Source organism: Chiloscyllium plagiosum, chromosome 21 (assembly GCF_004010195.1).
Source record: "Chiloscyllium plagiosum isolate BGI_BamShark_2017 chromosome 21, ASM401019v2, whole genome shotgun sequence".
In the NCBI taxonomy this organism is placed as follows: domain Eukaryota; kingdom Metazoa; phylum Chordata; class Chondrichthyes; order Orectolobiformes; family Hemiscylliidae; genus Chiloscyllium; species Chiloscyllium plagiosum.
In genome coordinates, this window is record NC_057730.1 from 54,820,665 (window position 1) to 54,840,109 (window position 19,445).

At 41.0% G+C, this 19,445-nt stretch overlaps 2 protein-coding genes across 4 annotated transcripts in view; one reads left to right on the forward strand and one right to left on the reverse strand.

Annotated features, from left to right (window-relative positions):
* The window catches only part of LOC122560898 (bMERB domain-containing protein 1-like), a 70,676-nt gene extending 60,048 nt beyond the window's left edge, over window positions 1-10,628 (forward strand). Inside the window, exons 4-6 of the mRNA XM_043712129.1 lie at window positions 6,767-6,881; window positions 8,798-8,880; window positions 10,385-10,628. Coding sequence (XP_043568064.1) covers window positions 6,767-6,881; window positions 8,798-8,880; window positions 10,385-10,503 — 317 coding nt within the window. The 3' untranslated portion in view covers window positions 10,504-10,628. The remainder of the gene's footprint in view (window positions 1-6,766; window positions 6,882-8,797; window positions 8,881-10,384) is intronic.
* Window positions 10,629-16,738: 6,110 nt separating this feature from the next.
* The window catches only part of LOC122560899 (meiosis regulator and mRNA stability factor 1), a 48,583-nt gene continuing 45,876 nt past the window's right edge, over window positions 16,739-19,445 (reverse strand). For 2 of the 3 annotated variants that reach the window (XM_043712132.1, XM_043712130.1), the window contains exon 26: window positions 16,739-18,995. In XM_043712132.1, coding sequence (XP_043568067.1) covers window positions 18,754-18,995 — 242 coding nt within the window. In that variant the 3' untranslated portion in view covers window positions 16,739-18,753. The remainder of the gene's footprint in view (window positions 18,996-19,445) is intronic. The other variant, XM_043712131.1, reaches the window with a different exon arrangement.

The following is a 19,445-nucleotide window of genomic DNA, read 5'->3' on the forward strand; positions in this document are numbered from 1 at the left end:
ACCCTCTCCTCCCTGACCTATCACCTTCATCCCCTCCCCCACTCACCCATTGTACTCTATGCTACTTTCTCCCCACCCCCCCCCTCCTGTAGCTTATCTCTCCATGCTCCAGGCTCACTGCCTTTATTCCTGATGAAGGGCTTTTGCCCGAAACATTGATTTCGAAGCTCCTTGGATGCTGCCTGAACTGCTGTGCTCTTCCAGCACCACTAATCCAGAATGTTTTTGTTCAGTCCATTTCCTCTGCTAAAAGCACTTCATTATTTCCAAGTTTGATAATCATAGGTGATGTCCTTTATCTCCAATATGTGAAAATTATCATACAGGTGTAAAGCAGAATAGGAGATGAGGGTTTCCAGATGCCTGACTGGGTGGACTGGTGTTGGTGTCTCTTATGTCCTTGGCTCCTGTTTCCACACTCCACTCCTACGTTTGAAGTTCCCAGTTTTTGTTATGACCACCAGGGACTGCAGCTGCCCCCTCCCTCTGCCCTGGTTTATACTCTGGCTCTCAGTCTGACTCCTGCTCCTCCCTCACCCTCTGTTCCTGGGACTTAGCCCACGATCTGATCTCTTCTCCTACCTGCTGCCTCTGGGTCCGCAATGAGATCCTGGGCTCCATCTAATGGTGAAGGTTTAGTGTATGCAGATGGGTAACTGTTACCTGAACAGATTAATATCTGTCACTGCACAGGGCCAAGCTGATCTAAAGGTACAGTATTGTAGATGTGTGACTCTTATTGAAGCAGCAATAATGAATTGCATTATGCAAGTTCTTTTACATTTTCACTGACAATGCAAGTTATTTCGGGTGAGAATGCACATTGCCAAACATTTATGGCTGAGTATTTCAACTCGTACATTGTTTCTGGGTCAGAAATATCCGAGGAAGCTCCAGCTGAATCATTGAATTGTCCAGGAAACTCTGATTCACTTAAAGTAGTTTTACTAAAAGTGGTGATTTACCAGAATGCAGCCACAACATTAAATATAGACCAGCAGTTACACCTGTGTTATCACTATTATTGGGATTAGAATAGTTAATTCAGTTGTTTTCACTGACGCAGATGCGACAGGCCTTCCTCTATTGCTGTCAAAGTGTGCCGCTGGAACAGCACAGCAGGTCAGGCAGCATCTGAGGAGCAGGGGAATCAACATTTCGGGCAGAAGCCCTTCAATAGGAATGCCTGACCTGCTGTGTTTTTTCAGCACCACACTCTCGACTCTGATCTCCAGCATCTGCAGTGGCTCACTTTCTCCTTCCCTCTATTGTTGTAAATCTGTATGATTGCAACAACACACCTGCAGGTCTCACTGGTCTCATGAGGAGTCCTTGCCACTAGGAGCCAGCATGGCCAACTTGTCTGCGTCTCAATTACCTCCAGACGGGTCACTCAACTCCTAGAAATCCCTTAGGTGGGAGTGAGGATACGGCCGAGTGAATTCGGCCGCCTCTGTCTGACTGAGAGGCCCGTGGAAACTTTGGGACACCTCCTCAGGTTCTCTATCTGACCACAGCCATGTGCAAGCTTGAAGATCTGGAGGCCTTTAACTCTCAAGCCAGAGGCTGTGTGGATCAATGGGTTAGCAACTGACAAGTAGATAAGGCTTTCTGTTCATCCTCCTGGTCGTGTTGCATTCCCAGATGAATGGAACACTACCACAGCCATGTCTGTGTACCCAGAAGCTTTGAGTTCAGTCAAGGTTCCTTTGACATCTGACCCCATCGCTCCCTGGTTCATAGTTCCTTGAAAGTGGAATTGCAGGTAGATAGGATAATGACAAAGGTGTTTGGTATGCTTTCTTTTATTGGTCAGAGAATTGAGTATAGGAGCTGGGAAGTCATGTTGCAGCTATACAGGATGTTGTTTAGGCCCCTTTTGGAATATTGTGTGCAATTCTGGTCTCTCTGCTATAGGATGTTGTGAAACTTGAATGGGTTCAGAAAAGATTTACAAGGATGTTGCCAGGGTTGGAAGGTTTGAGCTATAGGGAGACGCTGAACAGGCTGGGGCTGTTTTCCCTGGAGCATCGGAGGCTGAGGGGTGACCTTATGGAGGTTTACAAAATTATGAGGGGCACGGATAGGGTAAATAGACAAGGTCTTTTCCCTGGGGTGGGGGAGTCCAGAACTAGAGGGCATAGGTTTAGGGTGAGAGGTTTAAAAGGCATTTGAACGGGTATATGAATAGGAAGGGTTTGGAGCCAAATGCTGGGAAATGGCATTAGATTAATTTAGGATATCTGGCTGGCATGAACGAGTTGGACTGAAGGGTCTGTTTCTGTGCTGTACGTCACCATGACTCCACTAGAACTTGAAAACAGCTGTGGGAAGCTGCACGCATTTAGAGAATTATGACAACAGTCAGGAGAAACCATCTGACAGGGTAACCTACTGCTTCAGTTATTTCGTGCTGCTTTTTGACATTTCTCACTACTAGTATTCCTGCTTCATCGTGCCAGGTTAAGAGGTTACTCTCTGGAGGCTTCACTTTCACACAGAAAAATACTGGAGTGTGCTTCTCAAATGATAGCTATCAGTGTTTCTCAAATGTATTCTTGAGAAAATTGCCTAGTTAAGGCCATTTGCTAATGCTGAGGCAGTGGAATTAGCTTTAGGACACAATAACTTACTGGCAGCCCCTGTAACGGGACAGTGTCTAACATAATTCACCCATTAGTGCACACGTATGCGATGATTATAATTTTGGAACTGTACAAATACCCACTCCTGAGAAACATTTCACCCCAAATGTTCCTCCGTTATACACATTTAAATTGTAATGAGGTCCTTTTGTGGCCCTGAAGGCGTTGATTTTGATGTATCTGACTCTTTCTTGTAAATCTCTCTCTTGGCCCTGGCGCTTTAGATAATGCCAGCTGAGGACTCCCTGTTTAGCTTAGAGGGAGTCCAAAGTCACATGACCCCAGGTTATAGTCCAACAGGTTTATTTGAAATCACAAGCTTTCGGAGCGCTGCTCCTTCATCACCTGAATAGCACTCCGATGTCGTATGACTTCTGACCTTGTCCATCCCAGTCCAGCGGCCCCTCCACATCACTGAATTTCTGAAACACTCAATTGTACGTGAATATCTAACCAGAAATCACATCTGGGGAGCAGCTAGCAAATATTTTAAACAACAAGAGAATCAAAATGAAGTAAATGTAGAGATTTAGAAATAATTCTTTGACATAATGCTGCCTTTTGTTAAGTTGTGTGGGGATTGACCTTCTTAAAATGCTCATGTGGGAGCTGTATGCAGCTCCAGGCATAATTCAGTCAGTTTCTATTAGATATATCAAAGCTGACCTGTTCCAGCCCTCCGTTTTTACAATACATTTCTATTTGTTTCCCAATGTAGGCATGCTGTCTGTTAACCAGTCAGACATGGTAGGGCCAGTGGGAGGTAACAGCAGTCTGTGGTTCAGCACTTGTGCAATAGGGCACAATGATCTCATTGAAGCTTCAGCTACTTTTAGTACAAATACAGATCTTTAATAAATCAAGTGTTTTAGGGGTAGATTCTCAGAAAAGCAGCTTGCTGTGTCTGTATTAGCAGCAGATGAGGAGCAGTTACTCAGGAGTCGATGAGTTGTGCGACATTTTCATTGCAGTGACGTCTTGCACAAATAACATGATTTTATTTAAAATCACTTTACGTCACTGCATTGTATGTTCATTCCCGAAGTGAAAGGAAATGCATTTCCTAAAGGACAGTAGCCCTTTTGAGAATTGCTGTCTGCCTGTCACTGCAGGAAGGGGGAGGTGGTATCCTGGTAATGTCACCGGGCTAGCTCTCCACGAATCCTGGGCTGATGTCCTGGGGATATAGGTGTTCATGGGTTCAAATTCCACCAGGACAGACAGTGAAATCTGAATTTAGTGAAAATTCACAATATGCAGCTAATTTAATATATTGCAAGAGAAAATTGCCCAAATTAAAGCCATTTGCTAAGACTATGGCAGTGAAATTGATTTCGAGAGAGAAGACACAATAACTTATTGCAATGTGTCTTGTGCCTGATTTAGGTTTGAAATTAATGAAGGGGGTGTAATGTGTAATGTGTCACTGCCACATGCTTTGTGCTCAAGCTGTTGCTAAAATTCACTTGCTTCCAGTCAGACAGGTAACTTGATAAGAGATAAGGCATAAGAACAAAAATTAGGCCATTTGGCCCCTCGATTCTGCTCCACCATTTAATCATTACTGATAGGTTTTTCAACCCCATTCTCCTGCTTTCTCCCTGTAACCTTTGATCCCCTTGACAATCAAGAATTTACCTATCTCCGTCTCGTATATACTCAATGACCTGGCCATCACAGCTTTCTGTGGCAGTGAATTCCATAAACTCCCCACTCTCTGGCTGAAGAAGTTTCTCCTTATCTCCGTTCTAAAAGGTCTTCCTTTTACTCTAAGGCTGTGCCCTCGGGTCCCAGTCTCTCCTACCAATGGAGACGTCTTCCCAACACCCACTTTGTCCAGGCCATTCAGTATTCTGTAAGTTTCAATCAAATTCCCCCCTCATCCTTCTAAACTCCATTGAATATAGATCCAGAGTCCTCAAACATTCCTCATATGTTAAATCTACAACTTGTCAAATCTACAGTTTAATGACTGCAGGAAACATGTTGCCATTAGCCCCTTCAGTGTGACATTTGGACAGTTGTAACCCAGCAGGTTTATGGGCAATAGTTACTGGTTAAACAAAGCTGTAGGTTCTCACTGTTCAAGTCTTTAAACTGCCCCATTGAAAAGGCAAGGATAAAGCAGGTGGGCTCTTTCCATATGTATACCTGTGGCTAGCCCAGTGACATTACCAGGATACCGCCTCCCCCTTCCTGCAGTGACAGGCAGACAGCAATTCTCAAAAGGGCTACTGTCCTTTAGGAAATGCATTTCCTTTCACTTCGGGAATGAACCTACAATGCAGTGACGTAAAGTGATTTTAAACAAAATCATGTTATTTGTGCAAGACGTCACTGCGATTAACTGCTCCTCATCTGCTGCCAAACCACCTGATCTGAGGAGCTGACTGCAATTTAGTCAGCGGTAAACGTAGAGTATTAGGATAGGGGAAGGGTCTGGGTGGGATGTTCTTTGGAGGGTCGGTGTGAACTTGTTGGTCCAAATGGCCTGTGTCCACACTGTAGGGATTCTATGAATTTTGACTGAGGCCTGCAGGGGATGCCTTCCCACCAGCTGACAGGCAGTCAGGGCCTGTTAGAAAGGAGAACGGGCAGAAGCCAAAAGCTGTTTTGCTCTGAAACAAACAAGAACAGAAATTGCTGGAGAAACTCAGCAGGTCAGGCAGCATCTGTGGAGAGAGAAAACCGAGTTAATGTTTTGGGTCCAGTGAGCCTTTTTGAAAAGTGTACATGTGTGATCGAGCATTTACCTGGGTGGTAACTTTGACAATTGTGGGCTGTTGGAGAGAGTAAATCACTGCATCAGCTTTAACCAACACAGTATTGGAGTTGCAGTGGAAGTCTGATATAAGGCAGTCAGTATAATGCAGAATCATTTATGGTGTGGAGGTCTGTATCTTCCTGAAAAGATATCCCGGTCGAGGTCAATGCAGGATCCCCTGTTTCAACATTTCATCGAAGCTTTTCATTTTGCACTCATCAGGGCACTTTACAAGATTACCAAAATAAAGAGGAGAAAGTGAGGTCTGCAGATGCTGGAGATCAAAGTTGAAACTTTATTGCTGGAACAGCACAGCAGGTCAGGCAGCATCCAGGGAACAGGATGCTTCCTGAAGAAGGGCCTGTGCCCGAAACGTCGAATCTCCTGTTCCCTGGATGCTGCCTGACCTGCTGTGCTGTTCCAGCAATAAAGTTTCAACTACCAAAATAAAGGCAAACACCATTTTTTACAAAATGAGAAATGGTTGGTTTACAAATGTTGTTCCTCTTTACTGGGTATTTCTTGCAAATCGCCCTGATTGGTGCAAGATGAAAGCCTTCAGTAGAATGAGTTTCTTTTTATTTCTCAGCATAATTCAGGTTCAGTACAACCAAACAATTATAGAGTCAGAGATGTACAGCACAGAAACAGACCCTTTAGTCCAACTTGTCCATGCTGACCAGTTTCCTAAACTGATGTAGTCCCATTTGCCAGCATATGGCCCATATCCCTCTAAACCCTTTCTATTCATGTACCCATCTAGATGTGTTGCAATTGTACCAGCCTCCACCACTTCCTCTGGCGGCTCATTCTATACACATTCCATCCTCTGTGTGAAAAAGTTGTCTCCTAGGTCCCTTTTATATCTTTCCCCTCTCACCTTAAACCTACACCCTCTAGTTCTGGACTCACCCACTCCAGGGAAAAGAACTTCCCTATTCACTTTATCCATGCTTCCAATGATTTTGTAAACCTCTATAAGGTCACTCCTCAGACTCTGCAGTCGAGGGAAAGAAAATAGCCCAGCCAATTCAGCCTCTACCTGTAGCTCAAACCCTCCAACCTTGGCATCGTCCTTGTAAATCTTTTCTGAACCCTTTCAAGTCTCACAACATCCTTCCTATAGGAGGGAGACCAGAATTACATGCAGTATTCCAATAGTGGCCTAACCAATGTCCTGTATAGCCGCAACATGAGCCTTGTTCAGCTCACACGTGGTCCAGCTGTAACCTGTTCCCATTGGAGAAGCTTACCGCTCAGTGTCATATCAGACCTCCCTCATAGTAAATTGAAGCTATTGTTAAAGTATAGGATTGAAATGATCTTAACTTCATTTTGCAAACAATGTTTATTACAGAAAAGGAAAAAGACCCAGAAAACAAGCAAAAAGAGGATGCACTAATCTACAAAATCCAGAAGTTAGTGGAAAAAAGGGACTTTCTGGTGGAAGATGCAGAGGTGGAGAGATTAAGGTAAAAAGGTGGATGATTACAGAGTATGTTGTTAATTTGTGATAAAAACAAAAAGTGCTGGAGATCACAGAGAGAGATCCACGGAGAGAGAGTAAGCTAATGTTTTGAGACTAGATGACTCTTTGCCAGTTTATTTGTGATCTGTTTTCTATCTTCCTTGCTTTTGTCCTCTCTCTTGTCAAGAAGACAGATTCTGAAGTATTAATGCAGAGTGATGGAGTTTCATTTCTTTGCAATGGTATAGATAATGTGCTGCATTTCAACAGTTTAAGAACATTGATTAATGGAACCTGTGATGAGCTTCTTTCTCATACAGCTGGCATTTGTAACTTAGATGGGACAGCAGCATTAATTGAAATGCAAATACTGAAACATCTTTGCAGTATGAAGCCTATTATTCACCTGTTGACTTGACAGATCAGATTATTATTGACTGGAGCTTTATGGTTTTCAATTTTATTCGTCAAATATCAACATATTTGTAAGGGCAGCATGGTGGCTCAGTGGTTAGTATCGATGCTGTATGATGCCAGGGATCCAGGTTCGATTCCATCCTCTGGCAACTGTCTGTGTGGAGTTTGCGCATTCTCCCTGTATCTGCGTGGATTTCCTCCCACAATCCAAAGCTGTGCAGGTGAATTGGCCATCAGATATTGCCTTGTAGTGTCCAGGGATGTATAGGTTAAGAAGGATTGGCCATGCTAAGTTGCCCCATAGTATCCAGAGGTGTGCAGGCTAGATGAGATAGTCATTGGAAATGCAGAGTTTTAGGGATAGGGGGTGGGTTAGGGAGAGATGCTCTTCGGAGTTTCGACGTGGACTTGATGGGCCAAATGGCCTGCTTCCACATTGCTGGGATTCTGTGAAATGTGTATAACTTCTGAAAAATGCTGGTTTGAATATTTTTGGTCAAAACAAATAATTGCATTTTATTTGGATGTGGTCCAGTAATTCACGTTAGGTCAATGCGGTTTATTACAGGATCTGAGCATTTGATCTGATCTTCAGCTGTGCTGCTTCTCCAGCATTTAGGCAAATTCCCAGGCACAGGCAGCGAGGACTGACTTCATGAATGGCCTGTGAGGCTGAGCCCAATAAAGATAAAGTAGGATAACAATCTAAACAATATGACAGTGGGATTTAGCCATTCCGCTGCACTTCTCAATCCTGGGAAAAAAATGATTGTAACACATTCAACCTTAAAACAACGCAGCGACTATCACTAAACAAAAGTCTCCAAAATGAGAGTTATATAAACAAAATTATGGGCCGCATGTCACATAGTACATTTATACTGTGTGGTAAACAACAAAAAGATATTGCAGTTACTACGCTCTGTGTACTGCAAGAAATGGAAGGAATAGGGGAAAAATTTATTATTCTCAAGTAATTTATAATCAAGTCTTTAGAAGCTGAAATCTAATATTTAGTGTGCATCATCCACAAGATGCACTGCAGAAATTCACCAAAGATCCTCAGACAGCACCTTCTAAACCTATGACCACTTCCATCTAGAAGGACAAGGGCGGCAGATACATGGGAACATCATCCCCAACCACTCACCATCCTGACCTGGAAATATATCACTGTTCCTTCACTGTTGTTTTGGATCACAATCCTGGAATTCCCTCCCTAAAGGAATTGTGGGTCTACCTACAGTCAATGGAGTGGTTCAAGAAGGCAGCTCACTATGTCCTTCTCCAGGACAACTGGGGATGGGCAATAAATGCTGGCCCAGCCAGTGATTCCCATGTCCCAGGAGTGAATTTAAAAAACAAACAGGGAAGCAGAAAACCTTATTCCATCCACTGTCACTGACATTCCGCAGCTGAATAAACAGAAATTCATCACAGAAACAACTAAAAATCTTCTAGTCTTTAGTGAGAAGGATAACAAGATTGACTTGTTTTCTGCAGGGAAAGGGAAGAGGACAAAGAAATGGAAGAGTTTCTCCAATCGAAGTTACGGCCACTGAAAAATCTACCTAAAGCACCTTTGGGTAGGTCATAACAAGTGCTATATTTGAACTAATAAGAGCGAGGAATGTCTGGTCATTTGTATCAATAGAGAATACTTACTGAAGACACTTAAAGGAACAAAAGTCAAAATATCTGCAGGTCCCAAACCTACATCCTGGGGTCCGAAATGATGTAGCTGCAGAGACTTGTGGATGCACCAGTTACAATCTTCTAAAATTCTCAATATTCTGGAATGTTCCCAGTGGATTGGAAGTTAGCAAGTGAAGCACTGTGTTTCTACAAAGGTGGGGGGGGGGGGGGGGCAGGGGGGGAAGAAGAGAGAAAACTACAGTTCAGTCAGCCTGACATTGGACCCTGGGAAAATGCTGGAGTATATTAGGAAGTCCTAACAAAGCACTTCAAAAATATTAATAATATGATCAGATAAAGTAAACAAGATGGAGATTATAACAAAAATATGAGTTGCCGGAAAAGCTCAGCAGGCCTGGCAGCATCTGTGATTTCTCTCCATAGATGCTGCCAGGCCTGCCGAGCTTTTCCAGCAACTTCTATTTTGTTTCTGATTTACAGCATCCACTGTTCTTCTGGTTTTCAAGAGGGAAATTGTTTGACAAATTGATTAGCTTTTTGGAGGATGTAACTAGTACGGTGGGTAAACACACTGAGGATTTCCAAAAAAGATCTTCTCTAAGGTGCCACAATAAACATTAATATGCACGATAGGGCTAATGGAATTGGTGTTAATATATTCACATGGATACAGAATTGGCTAATGAACAGGAAGCAGGGAGCTGAGGCAGTGAGGGTATTCTTGGGTTGATAGAGTGTGACTAGCAAAGTTCTGCACAAATGGATAAGACGGCAATTTCTCCATTAGAAGAGGTGTCAGTAATGGGAGATTGATATGCGGTCAGAGGTTTAAAATAACTGCACAGAGGCCAGTGTCCTGTCACCAAGACCTTACTCTTTACACATGTACAGTACATGGGCTCTGACCAGCCAGCTCAAAGCCAGGGACTGAGACTCTCTAACTCTTCTGTTGATATGTCAGCCAGGGGTCCCTGATTGGCCCGGGGTAACAACCCCAATCCAGGATCTCCTGGTCAATGAGCTCCTACTGGCCCTGGTTCCAATCACTGTCAGTAAAAAGCCGAGAGGAGAGTTGAGGAGAATTTCTTTCGCCCAGAGGGTGGTGAGAGACCGCTTGAAAGGGTGATTGAGTCAGAAGCTCTCGTCACATCAGAGCAGAATTTAATATTCACTTGCAGCCTCTAGGTCTATGGGCCAAAGGTTGGAAGATGGGATTAGTGTAGGCAGATGTTTCGATGGGCTAAATGACCTTGTGTATTATAAATGTCTGTGAATCTCTGATCCAATGTGTGAGCTTTCTGCACCATTCCCACCAAAACTATTGCAGGAATGTGACAAATTTGGATTTTGGCACATACGTTATCGTGCACTCTACACAATTGCGTACCTGAAGTAACATGCCACTGATCAGATATCGTCACTTCATTGTTACAGAGTCTCCAAGGGGGAAGCCCGTGGTTCCTGAACCCCCAGTGATCAAACCGTCCATTACCAAAGTAGGAATGGCGTTGATAAGAGATTGCTGTGGAACTACACAGTGCAGTGTCATGTAGTTTTCACCAACCAAGTTTGACTCTTAACTCTAAAGTGTGTTTGTGGAAGAGAACAGTACCCAAGATGGATGAAAATCACCAGAATGGTAATCGTGCTCAACCAGACTATGACCTACCATATTCAGAGTCAATGATAAAACACTGCTTCTGTTGAAGTGAATCTGTCCTTCATGCATGGATCACAAACTCCGCATGCTGAGAGGAAAATGCATCCTGTTTCCACTCGTACAAATGGAAAATTTTATACCTGGCATGTGTGATATTGCCGTAGCTTTAGGAAATTGTTCCAGAGGACATGGAAGAACGGAGCATACCATTTTCAAAATGTCCGAATTACACTTGTAAGGGTTGTGGAGGGTTTCCTACCAGAAAGCTTTCCTAGAGTTAACTGTTCTGATACTCCAACATTGACAGGGCATTTCAACTAGGGCTTCATAAACAATTCCACATTTTCTTGTTCAAGAGAAGTGGCAGGTAACAAACATCACAAATTTAAACTCAACAACTTAGCAGGAATTGCTGTTGTGTAGAAAGATTGTACAGACTTAAAATATTGAAATTTATGTATGTTTGTCCTGTATTTAAAGTACATTTCAATGCTGTGTTGCAAATAAATGTTCCCTTATTGATAAATGTCATCCTTACTGTGGTACTATCAAAGTAAACCAAGGTTTGTCAGTAATAGTGTGGAACAGAGATGTTGGTAGAATCTAGTAAGTGATTTCAGACACTAATGGCACCTCTGTGAAGTTCAAAGGGATGAAATTCAACTTTGGAAAGATTGAAATATTGTCACTTGTGGATCAGTAGACCATTTTACACCCAGCCAAAGCTGAATTTCAGCCCAGACCTCCAAAGCACATATAAATATTCTTAACGTTCTTATTTATTAACTTTGTTGTGCATATATGCTGTTCCATTCATTTTTGTCTGTTAGGCACTCTTTTCCACAACTGAATGACTCTTAGAATAGATGCTGGAAACTAACCCAGTGATGCAACATGGTCTAAGAGCTGATGAACACCCGGTTAGTTAATGCTGAAATGAATCCCTGTAGGAGTTAAAAGCATAGTTGTATGCATCTATAGAACATGAACCAGAAAGTAAACCTTCGTCTTCTGACTCATTGTAGTCTGTATTTACGATCCTGTTCAATAACATAATACTTTGGCCTCATTTAATGTCAAATCTTAACCATTTGGCAGCTCTATTTTAATTAAGTGTAATTATTGAAATGTTGCTAACTAAACAATTGTATGTTTAGGTCTTGAACACAATAAAGTCAATTCTTCAGATTAAATGTTTTCTTTAAACAGTACGAGTTTTCACTTCAGATGCACAGTGTAAGATTTTATGTAAGAATTTGTAGAAGTCAATGTTGAAACCCTTAGAAAACGAGTGACCTTATTGAAAACTAACTATTGAGCAACTAGTGGCTGATTTGAATGTTTTAATTGCAAGTCTCAAAAAAGCACTTGAACTTACTTTTGATATTCTGCTATGACTTGATTATAGCGGAATTCATTTGCAAATATAGACCGCACAGTGTAGCCCCAGTGACATAATGGATAAGGCACTTGGCTTCCGAAGCCAGGGACGATGGATTCAAGGAGAAAGTGAGGGCTGCAGATGCTGGAGATCAGAGCTGAAAATGTGTTGCTGGAAAAGCGCAGCAGGTCAGGCAGCATCCAAGGAACAGGAGAATCGACGTTTCGGGCATAAGCCCTTCAGGAACAAGATGGATTCAAGACCCATCTGGGGTGAATGGAGATTTGAACTAAACCTCCTGTGTTTGTTACCAGTGAAACTTTCTCCTCAGTTTAGAGCACGGACTCTGTGCTGGCTGGTACTTCAGTCAGTGTGTTACTGCTGTTGTTGGTTTCTGCTTTTCTTTGGAAGAGGAGAGTTTTCTCTTTCTTTCCCCTTGCTTAGGGAAAACATTTGTTCTTAAACAAAAAAAAGATAGACCGCACAGCAACTTTTCACAATTTTTCCACAATTCAGGAAACTGAGTACACCAACGGAATGAAGAGATGTAGTGCTGTGATCATGTCACAGGACAAGTAACGTCAAATGTCAAAGTAATGTCCAGCAACACATTTTCAGCTCTGATCTCCAGCATCTGCAGCCCTCACTTTCTCTCAAGTAACATCAAACCCCAGGCTAATGTTCTGGAGACATGGGTTTGAATCCCAATGTGGCAAATGGTCAAAGCTAAAACAAAAACCTCAAATGATTTGTTTTCTGTGTTTCTATGTCATGTTTTTATGACTAGCTATATAGCTTGATGGAGACTAATGTGTCACAGTCAGCTGTCACTTAATTTGAGGAGGAGGTCTATTAACTCTCTTGCTGTGGGTCTCTATATAATTCATCTCACGTTCTTGGCCTCCCCTTGAACAGACTATCCTGCAGCATCTCATCAAAATCAACAACTCAGTGGCATAGGAATGAAAACACTGCATTTAACAGCAAACAGCACAATGTGAATAAATCATTTTTAAAGTACTAACCATTTGTTAATATCAAATTTGTACGTGCTCAGTTAAATATTTTAAAACTAAAATTTTAAATGTTTTGAAAGTAAACAATGAAATTGCCATAAACTTTAAATATTCTATTCAAATATGTCAGTCATAAAATGATGCATTTTAAATTGAATAAATATTCAGATTATCTAGAAGAGTTGCTCATTTACAGTTGGGGATTTTTGAAATTGAGATTTGTGGTTTATGACAGGAATATGGGAGTCGTGTAGGCCAGGCAGCCATGTGTTTTTACTGCATTCCATGAAATCTTAGCTAAGCTGAATCTTGGTTCCTTCCCCCCCCCCACATAGTCTCTGTATCGATTTAAAACCTTGGCACACATATCTATTGATCAGATTTAAAATTGATTGAACTGGCATATCCTGTTTCTAATGTGGGTTTTCCATACTTCTATCAGGCTTTGCATTAAGTAATCCTGTCAGAATTCCCTCCTGAACAGCTGGGTTTTAATTTCAGATTAACAGCCACCCAAGCTGAACAAAGGGGTATAAAGGTCCCATGACTATTTCAAAAGAGCAGAGGAGTTCTCCATAGTGTCCTGGCCAAGACTAAAGTCTCTCTCTACATTACAACAGCAATCTGATCATGGGAGCTTACTGTGCATTTCCTACAATCACTTCAGTGACTATACTTAAAGAGAATTTCACTGGATGTCCCAAGGCACTTTACAATTAATGGTTATGAAGGATGTGACATGAATGCAATTTTTTCTTGTTGCCACAGACACAGAATTCATTTCAAATTCCCAATCAAATTGCTTCTGAGTTAGGAATAGAAATCTGTCTTAGGTATCCACTAGAAGATCTTCTATGCCTTCAGTTGGGTACCACAGTAGTTAGTATTACTGCATCGTGACTCCAGAAACCTGGGTTCAATTCTAGTCTCAGGCAAACTGCATATTCTCCAGTCTCTGGTTTCCTCCCAAAGTTGTACAGGAGAGGTTGGATTGGCTGTGCTAAATTGCTGTGCAGTGTCGAGGGATATGCAGGCTCAGTGGATTAGCCACGATAAACGTGTGGTTCAGGGGGCTGGGTGGGATGCTCTTGGGAGGGTTGGTGCAGACTTGATGGGCTGAATGGCCTTCTTCTGCAGTGTAGGGATTCTATGACTTGGGAGGAAGGGAGAAAATTGCACAAAAGGAAGGTGACCCAAAGCTGTAAAGTAAATGCAAAGTGGTAATTGTAAAAAGATAAACTGATGAGAAAATTGCATTGTGAAGGTTAGAATCCATCTATAACGTGCCTAGTCTCACCACATGGTCACTCCTAAAAATTTAGGTTGGTTGATGAGACAAACGCAGAAGCATCTGGCCAAGATCAGGCAGAAATACTTTGCTTATACCATCAATTTATAAAACATCAGACCGAGACAAAGGATGTAGGAAAGGGAATACTCTAGTTGGAGGAGGCAAGTGCAGGAAACTTACTGAGTGTGAGGAACATGTTAGGGCCCAGAAGTATTAGTTGGGAGAAAGACAAGCATGCTAAGGAGCTGAGAAAAAATATTAAAAGGTGATGAATGACTGTAAAAACAAACCCATATCCCAAAGATATTAGGTTAATCCATATTTATCTCAACTAATTATGCATCCCTCCAGATTTGGCTCCACATTTGATTGATTAATAAGAAATGGGCGGTTGTTAAACTTGGATAGCTTTAATTCATGCATTAAAGTTAAACATATGGTTTAGAAAAATAAAACTCTATGTCAAGGCACATACCAGAGAGAGCTCAGAGAGAGCTATCTGCCAGATAATGTGATTCCACTTTGGCAAACATTTCTAACAAAAAGACAACCCAGTAAATCCATAAAATAAAAAACAGCTCGATCTAACTGGGTCTGTGCTCCTTCAGACATCAAGATGATGGCAGATGTGGAAAAGTGTAGTAATTGCTATTTTGAAGTGGAATGAAGTATTTAAAATGGAATTTTAATTTTTCATTCACTTTAATCTGAATTGTAAAGCCGATACCTTTTAATAACATTTCCATGATTAAAATCTTCAGTTACTTTTTGAAAGATACATTAAAATTGCAATTTTATCAAAAGACTTCAGTCTTATTTCATTCTCAATAAAGCAAGAGAAACTCTTAAGATGTGCATTTTTGCCATTTCTGCAATTTCAAAATTAAACCACGTCCCTTTAAAATGCAATATAAATTATGCAGTTCCTTCCCTCTTTTTGCCATTCCAAAACTTCAGTTCCACCTCAAAAACCTACAGATTAAAGGTGAATCTGCTTCACTTTAAAATAACTCATTCATTCAGTAGGGCATTGCCTACATTTATTGCCCATTCCTCACTGCCTCAAGGTGGCGATGGTGAGCTTCCTTGAACCATGGCAGTACCATAGTGCTGTCTGGGAGGGAGTTCCAGGAATTTGACCTTGTTATACTATAAAGGCAGCAATTTCCAATCAAGCCACATGGGTCAAGACTGAACCAGACATACTCAAACACCAGAATCAGGAGGCGGCGGCCATTCAGTTCCTTCAGCCTGCTTCACCATTAACGAAAAATCATCATGACCGACCCAAGTCATCATAACTTTCCTCATTTTCAATTCAATCACCTCATCCTCTACTCCAATGCCAAATCTGCTCGTAATTCCTCCATCCCAGGAATCAAGTAAACATTTTTAATTTCTTCAATGTAATTATATTTTGTAAATACAGAGGAACCTCAAACATCCAAATCAGATTATCCGAAGGTAATCGAGATCCTGAACGAAACATGCAAAGAAGGGTAACCAACACTGATCACTTTTAATCATTGTAAACAAAAGACGCGAACTTGGCTGACTGAAATGCTGCTGAGAACAGAACAGTCCTGGACATCGATGGGAGCCCGGGCATCGTCTCCAAATGACTGAGCACCCGCCCTCTCTCTCGCCACACTTTCCCTGGAATTCTACACAGGTGTGTACCCTAAACTCCCCCTTCCCCACTTAATCTCTCCAACATTGTCCTGTATAGGGAAAAGGTGGAACTTGTCAAAATGTTGCAGTAACAAGTCGTGTGTGTGTGTGTGTCTCTCTGCTATTTTGAGACTCACCTCACAAAGGCAGCAGTCTTGCTATTGGTATCCAGTCCAGCTGCCCTGGCCGGACGGGCGGATGCTCACACGTGGTGTGCTGCTGCCTACTCTCCTGAATGGGGAGCGGAAGTAACTAGTGCAGGCTGTGTCAAACCCATTACACACAAAAGTGTGTGCCTGCTCAGAAACAAACCCAGAGATAGAGCAAGGCAAGCAGAGCGAGGAAAAAGGAAACTTCAGGAGAACTCTGAGCCCCAGAGGAGAGACACTGAATCAATTAAGTGAAAAATCAATTATCCAAACGAAACACTGCCTGCCAATCTCCTTTGGATAATCGAGGTTCTTCTGTATATAATAAACTGCACAGTATTCCAGGTGTGACTTCAAAATCCTATAACAGCTACAGCTAAACTCTCCCATTTCCCATTGCAACAAACTCTGATGTATCATTTGTCTTTCTAACCACTTGCTGCACCTGCATATCAACGTCGAGATTTGTGTCCCTTTATATCAAGCTCACTGGCTTTAGAGAATACATCACAAATAAAACAGACACAAATCATTAAATAATTGCACATTTGATAGAACTTGTTCCTACCTACCCTTTCATGAATAACATGCAAAACATTAAATCAAGACCAAACAGGAAATATGCTTGCTGTAAAATTTTATTCATGGCAAAATAAATTTTGGTCCCAAACAAAAGCAGCCAGCATTTGATAAGCTAAATTTTGTTGAAAATTCAGAGAGGAAACAGAATAAGAGCCCTTGTCATATTTTCAGATATATCCAATATTTGGGTCAACATAATAATGTTTAAAGACCTCAAAGAAATGCATCCCTACCAGTTTACATCAGTTATACAAAGTCTGTTATTCAAATCAGCCTAGAGATTACCAACACACAATTTATGCAGATCTGCATATATGAAGTGTCATTTCAGAACAATTACTAACATACTGCAGGTTTTGGACAAAACCAGAAACCTACTGTAACTTGAGTGGCTTGTAATAAATCAGAATACTTTTGTTCCTCTTTGTTGATGTTCCAAGCATTTAAAAAGGTATCTGGCAATAGTTACTGCACATTAGCTTAGCATCTAAATTGCTGCCATTTAGTAAAGATCTTTAAAAATCTACACATGTACTGATGTACAAATCTTAAACACCCTGTCCAAATCTTCAGCACAAGTTCCAGTTTTAACATGGAACAGATCTTTCCATATAACTTAAATTTTTCCCAGTTTTGCTACTTTCCAGCATTTCTGAAGCTAATATTTCAATGTTTACTCACATTATAAACCTGCACAGTCACAGGTGCAACTCTGTAGAGAAAGAAAGTTTCAGCAATTACACCTTTTATGACTAATAAACTCAAACCTCTGGGACCAGTGGAGAACTTATTTTTCAAAAAAATAGGTTATTGTAATCTAGAAAGTGTGTGCCCTGACAAATACAACCCATTGTAAAAGTCAGGTCCCAGTCAGAAAGCCTTAATGGGCTGACTGCCACACACTATTAAATCCTAACCTTACCCAAGGTCATCACACTGGCACCAGTCACCAATTGATACTTAAAACTTTCCAAGAGTAACCACTCAACGTACAATGGAATAAGCAGCAGTCAGTATTAAAAAGACAACCTTCTGTGACTGTTAGTTTATGCACACTGCTCCCCAATGAAATATGGCTTATAAAAAGAACAAGGTTTAATAACAAAACCTTGAGGTTTCCACACTTACACAGGGAAAATCCGCTCCATTAACTGTCAAGTGGAAATGATAGCTTTTAAATAGTTTTCCTTATCTGACCCATGATCTATGATTTATGCAATACATGCATATTTCACAATGAACTCCCATTTCTGCACGAAGGCTACTCACTCTAGCTGAGGGACACACCATAAGTGTAAAAGATTGCTAAAGCCAATGGCGAATTCAATTTATTGATATAATTCATGAAGTCAAGATTGCAGATAACTGATCAGACCAACTTAGCAGTAAAACCCAACCTGAACTTTACGGGAAACCAACGCCTTCCCAAAAGAATTTGCATTATTAGGAGGCTCTTAGTTCTATTCTTCAACTACAGGACATTTATAAAACAACACAACCACTGAATGCAATCTGTTCTTTCTACAGACAGCTGACCAAAACTGAAAGACAGATTATGGTTACAAGCCATTCAAGTGACATGCTGAACATTAAGTACACTTGTACAATTAGAATATACAAAAACTTACTGCTGTTCTGTAGGTATTGGTTAACAAAACCTCAACTCAGATTCTGAGATATCAAGCATTTTACAGAGAAACCTTAAATTGGAGGGATAATATGAACAGGCTTTTAGTGGAAGAAAACACTGCTTTCTTTGACTTAAAAACAAAAACCTTGGTCACACAAACTTTAAATTATAACAAGCTTACATAAATCTTGGAATCTCAATCACAGCCAAGAAAGTTGGTGACTGTGACGGCACCAAATTAGCTCCAGACAAAGACCCAGTTTTCTTGCAATGTGATGGTAGCTTTGTCAAATATTTTAGAGAGAGAGAATTAGAAGGTAGAGATAAAAAAGTATTTAGTTCTTTGGATTTAGCACTTTGGAATCCATTTAAGTGCTTTAAACAGTAAAATACACATGCACACAAGTTTTATTTTAGATTATTTTAAATATTATTGGGGGATGCCAATGAGAAGTTTGCTGCTAACTTCACTTTACTTCTAGGCTTCCTGACCGGGCTGGCAGTCACTTCCAGGTGTGGCGACTTGGTTTCTTGTATGTCTTCAGGTTGACACACGGTAAGTAGATTGTCTTTAATCTGGTTGGTGATACTGCCACTGGTAAAAGCCTCTTCAGTCATAGCTGCAGGAAGGACAGTTTTTTCCTCCTCTGTCAAGATCAACATGTCTGTTTAGAAAGTTATATAGCATTACAACACATTTGAAGATTTGATTATTCAATGTTAAAGCTAAACTGGCATTGAAAATTAGCAGATGTAATTGCATTTCAATTACATTAAAAAGCACCTCCTTGCAACTGAAACCAGCTCAATTTTCAGCCAACAACTTGTTCACCAATTTTTTTTTGTATTTTAAAATGATGCTTTGGAATAAAAAAAAATTGGGTAACACGTTCTTTCCAACATCACTGACAAATAAAACTCATTCAGCTTGAGCTTAGGTAAGAGCTTCATTTATAAATCTTTGTAATTAGAAAAGAAAATGTTTGATTTGGGCTAACAGCAGAGCTATGCTAGCATTGCTGATCGGTGACTCTATGGTTATTTGAGATGAAGCAGTCGATCCCACAGTTACGACTTTCACTTTGTTCTTGAATTCCCATGACAAATACCTACAT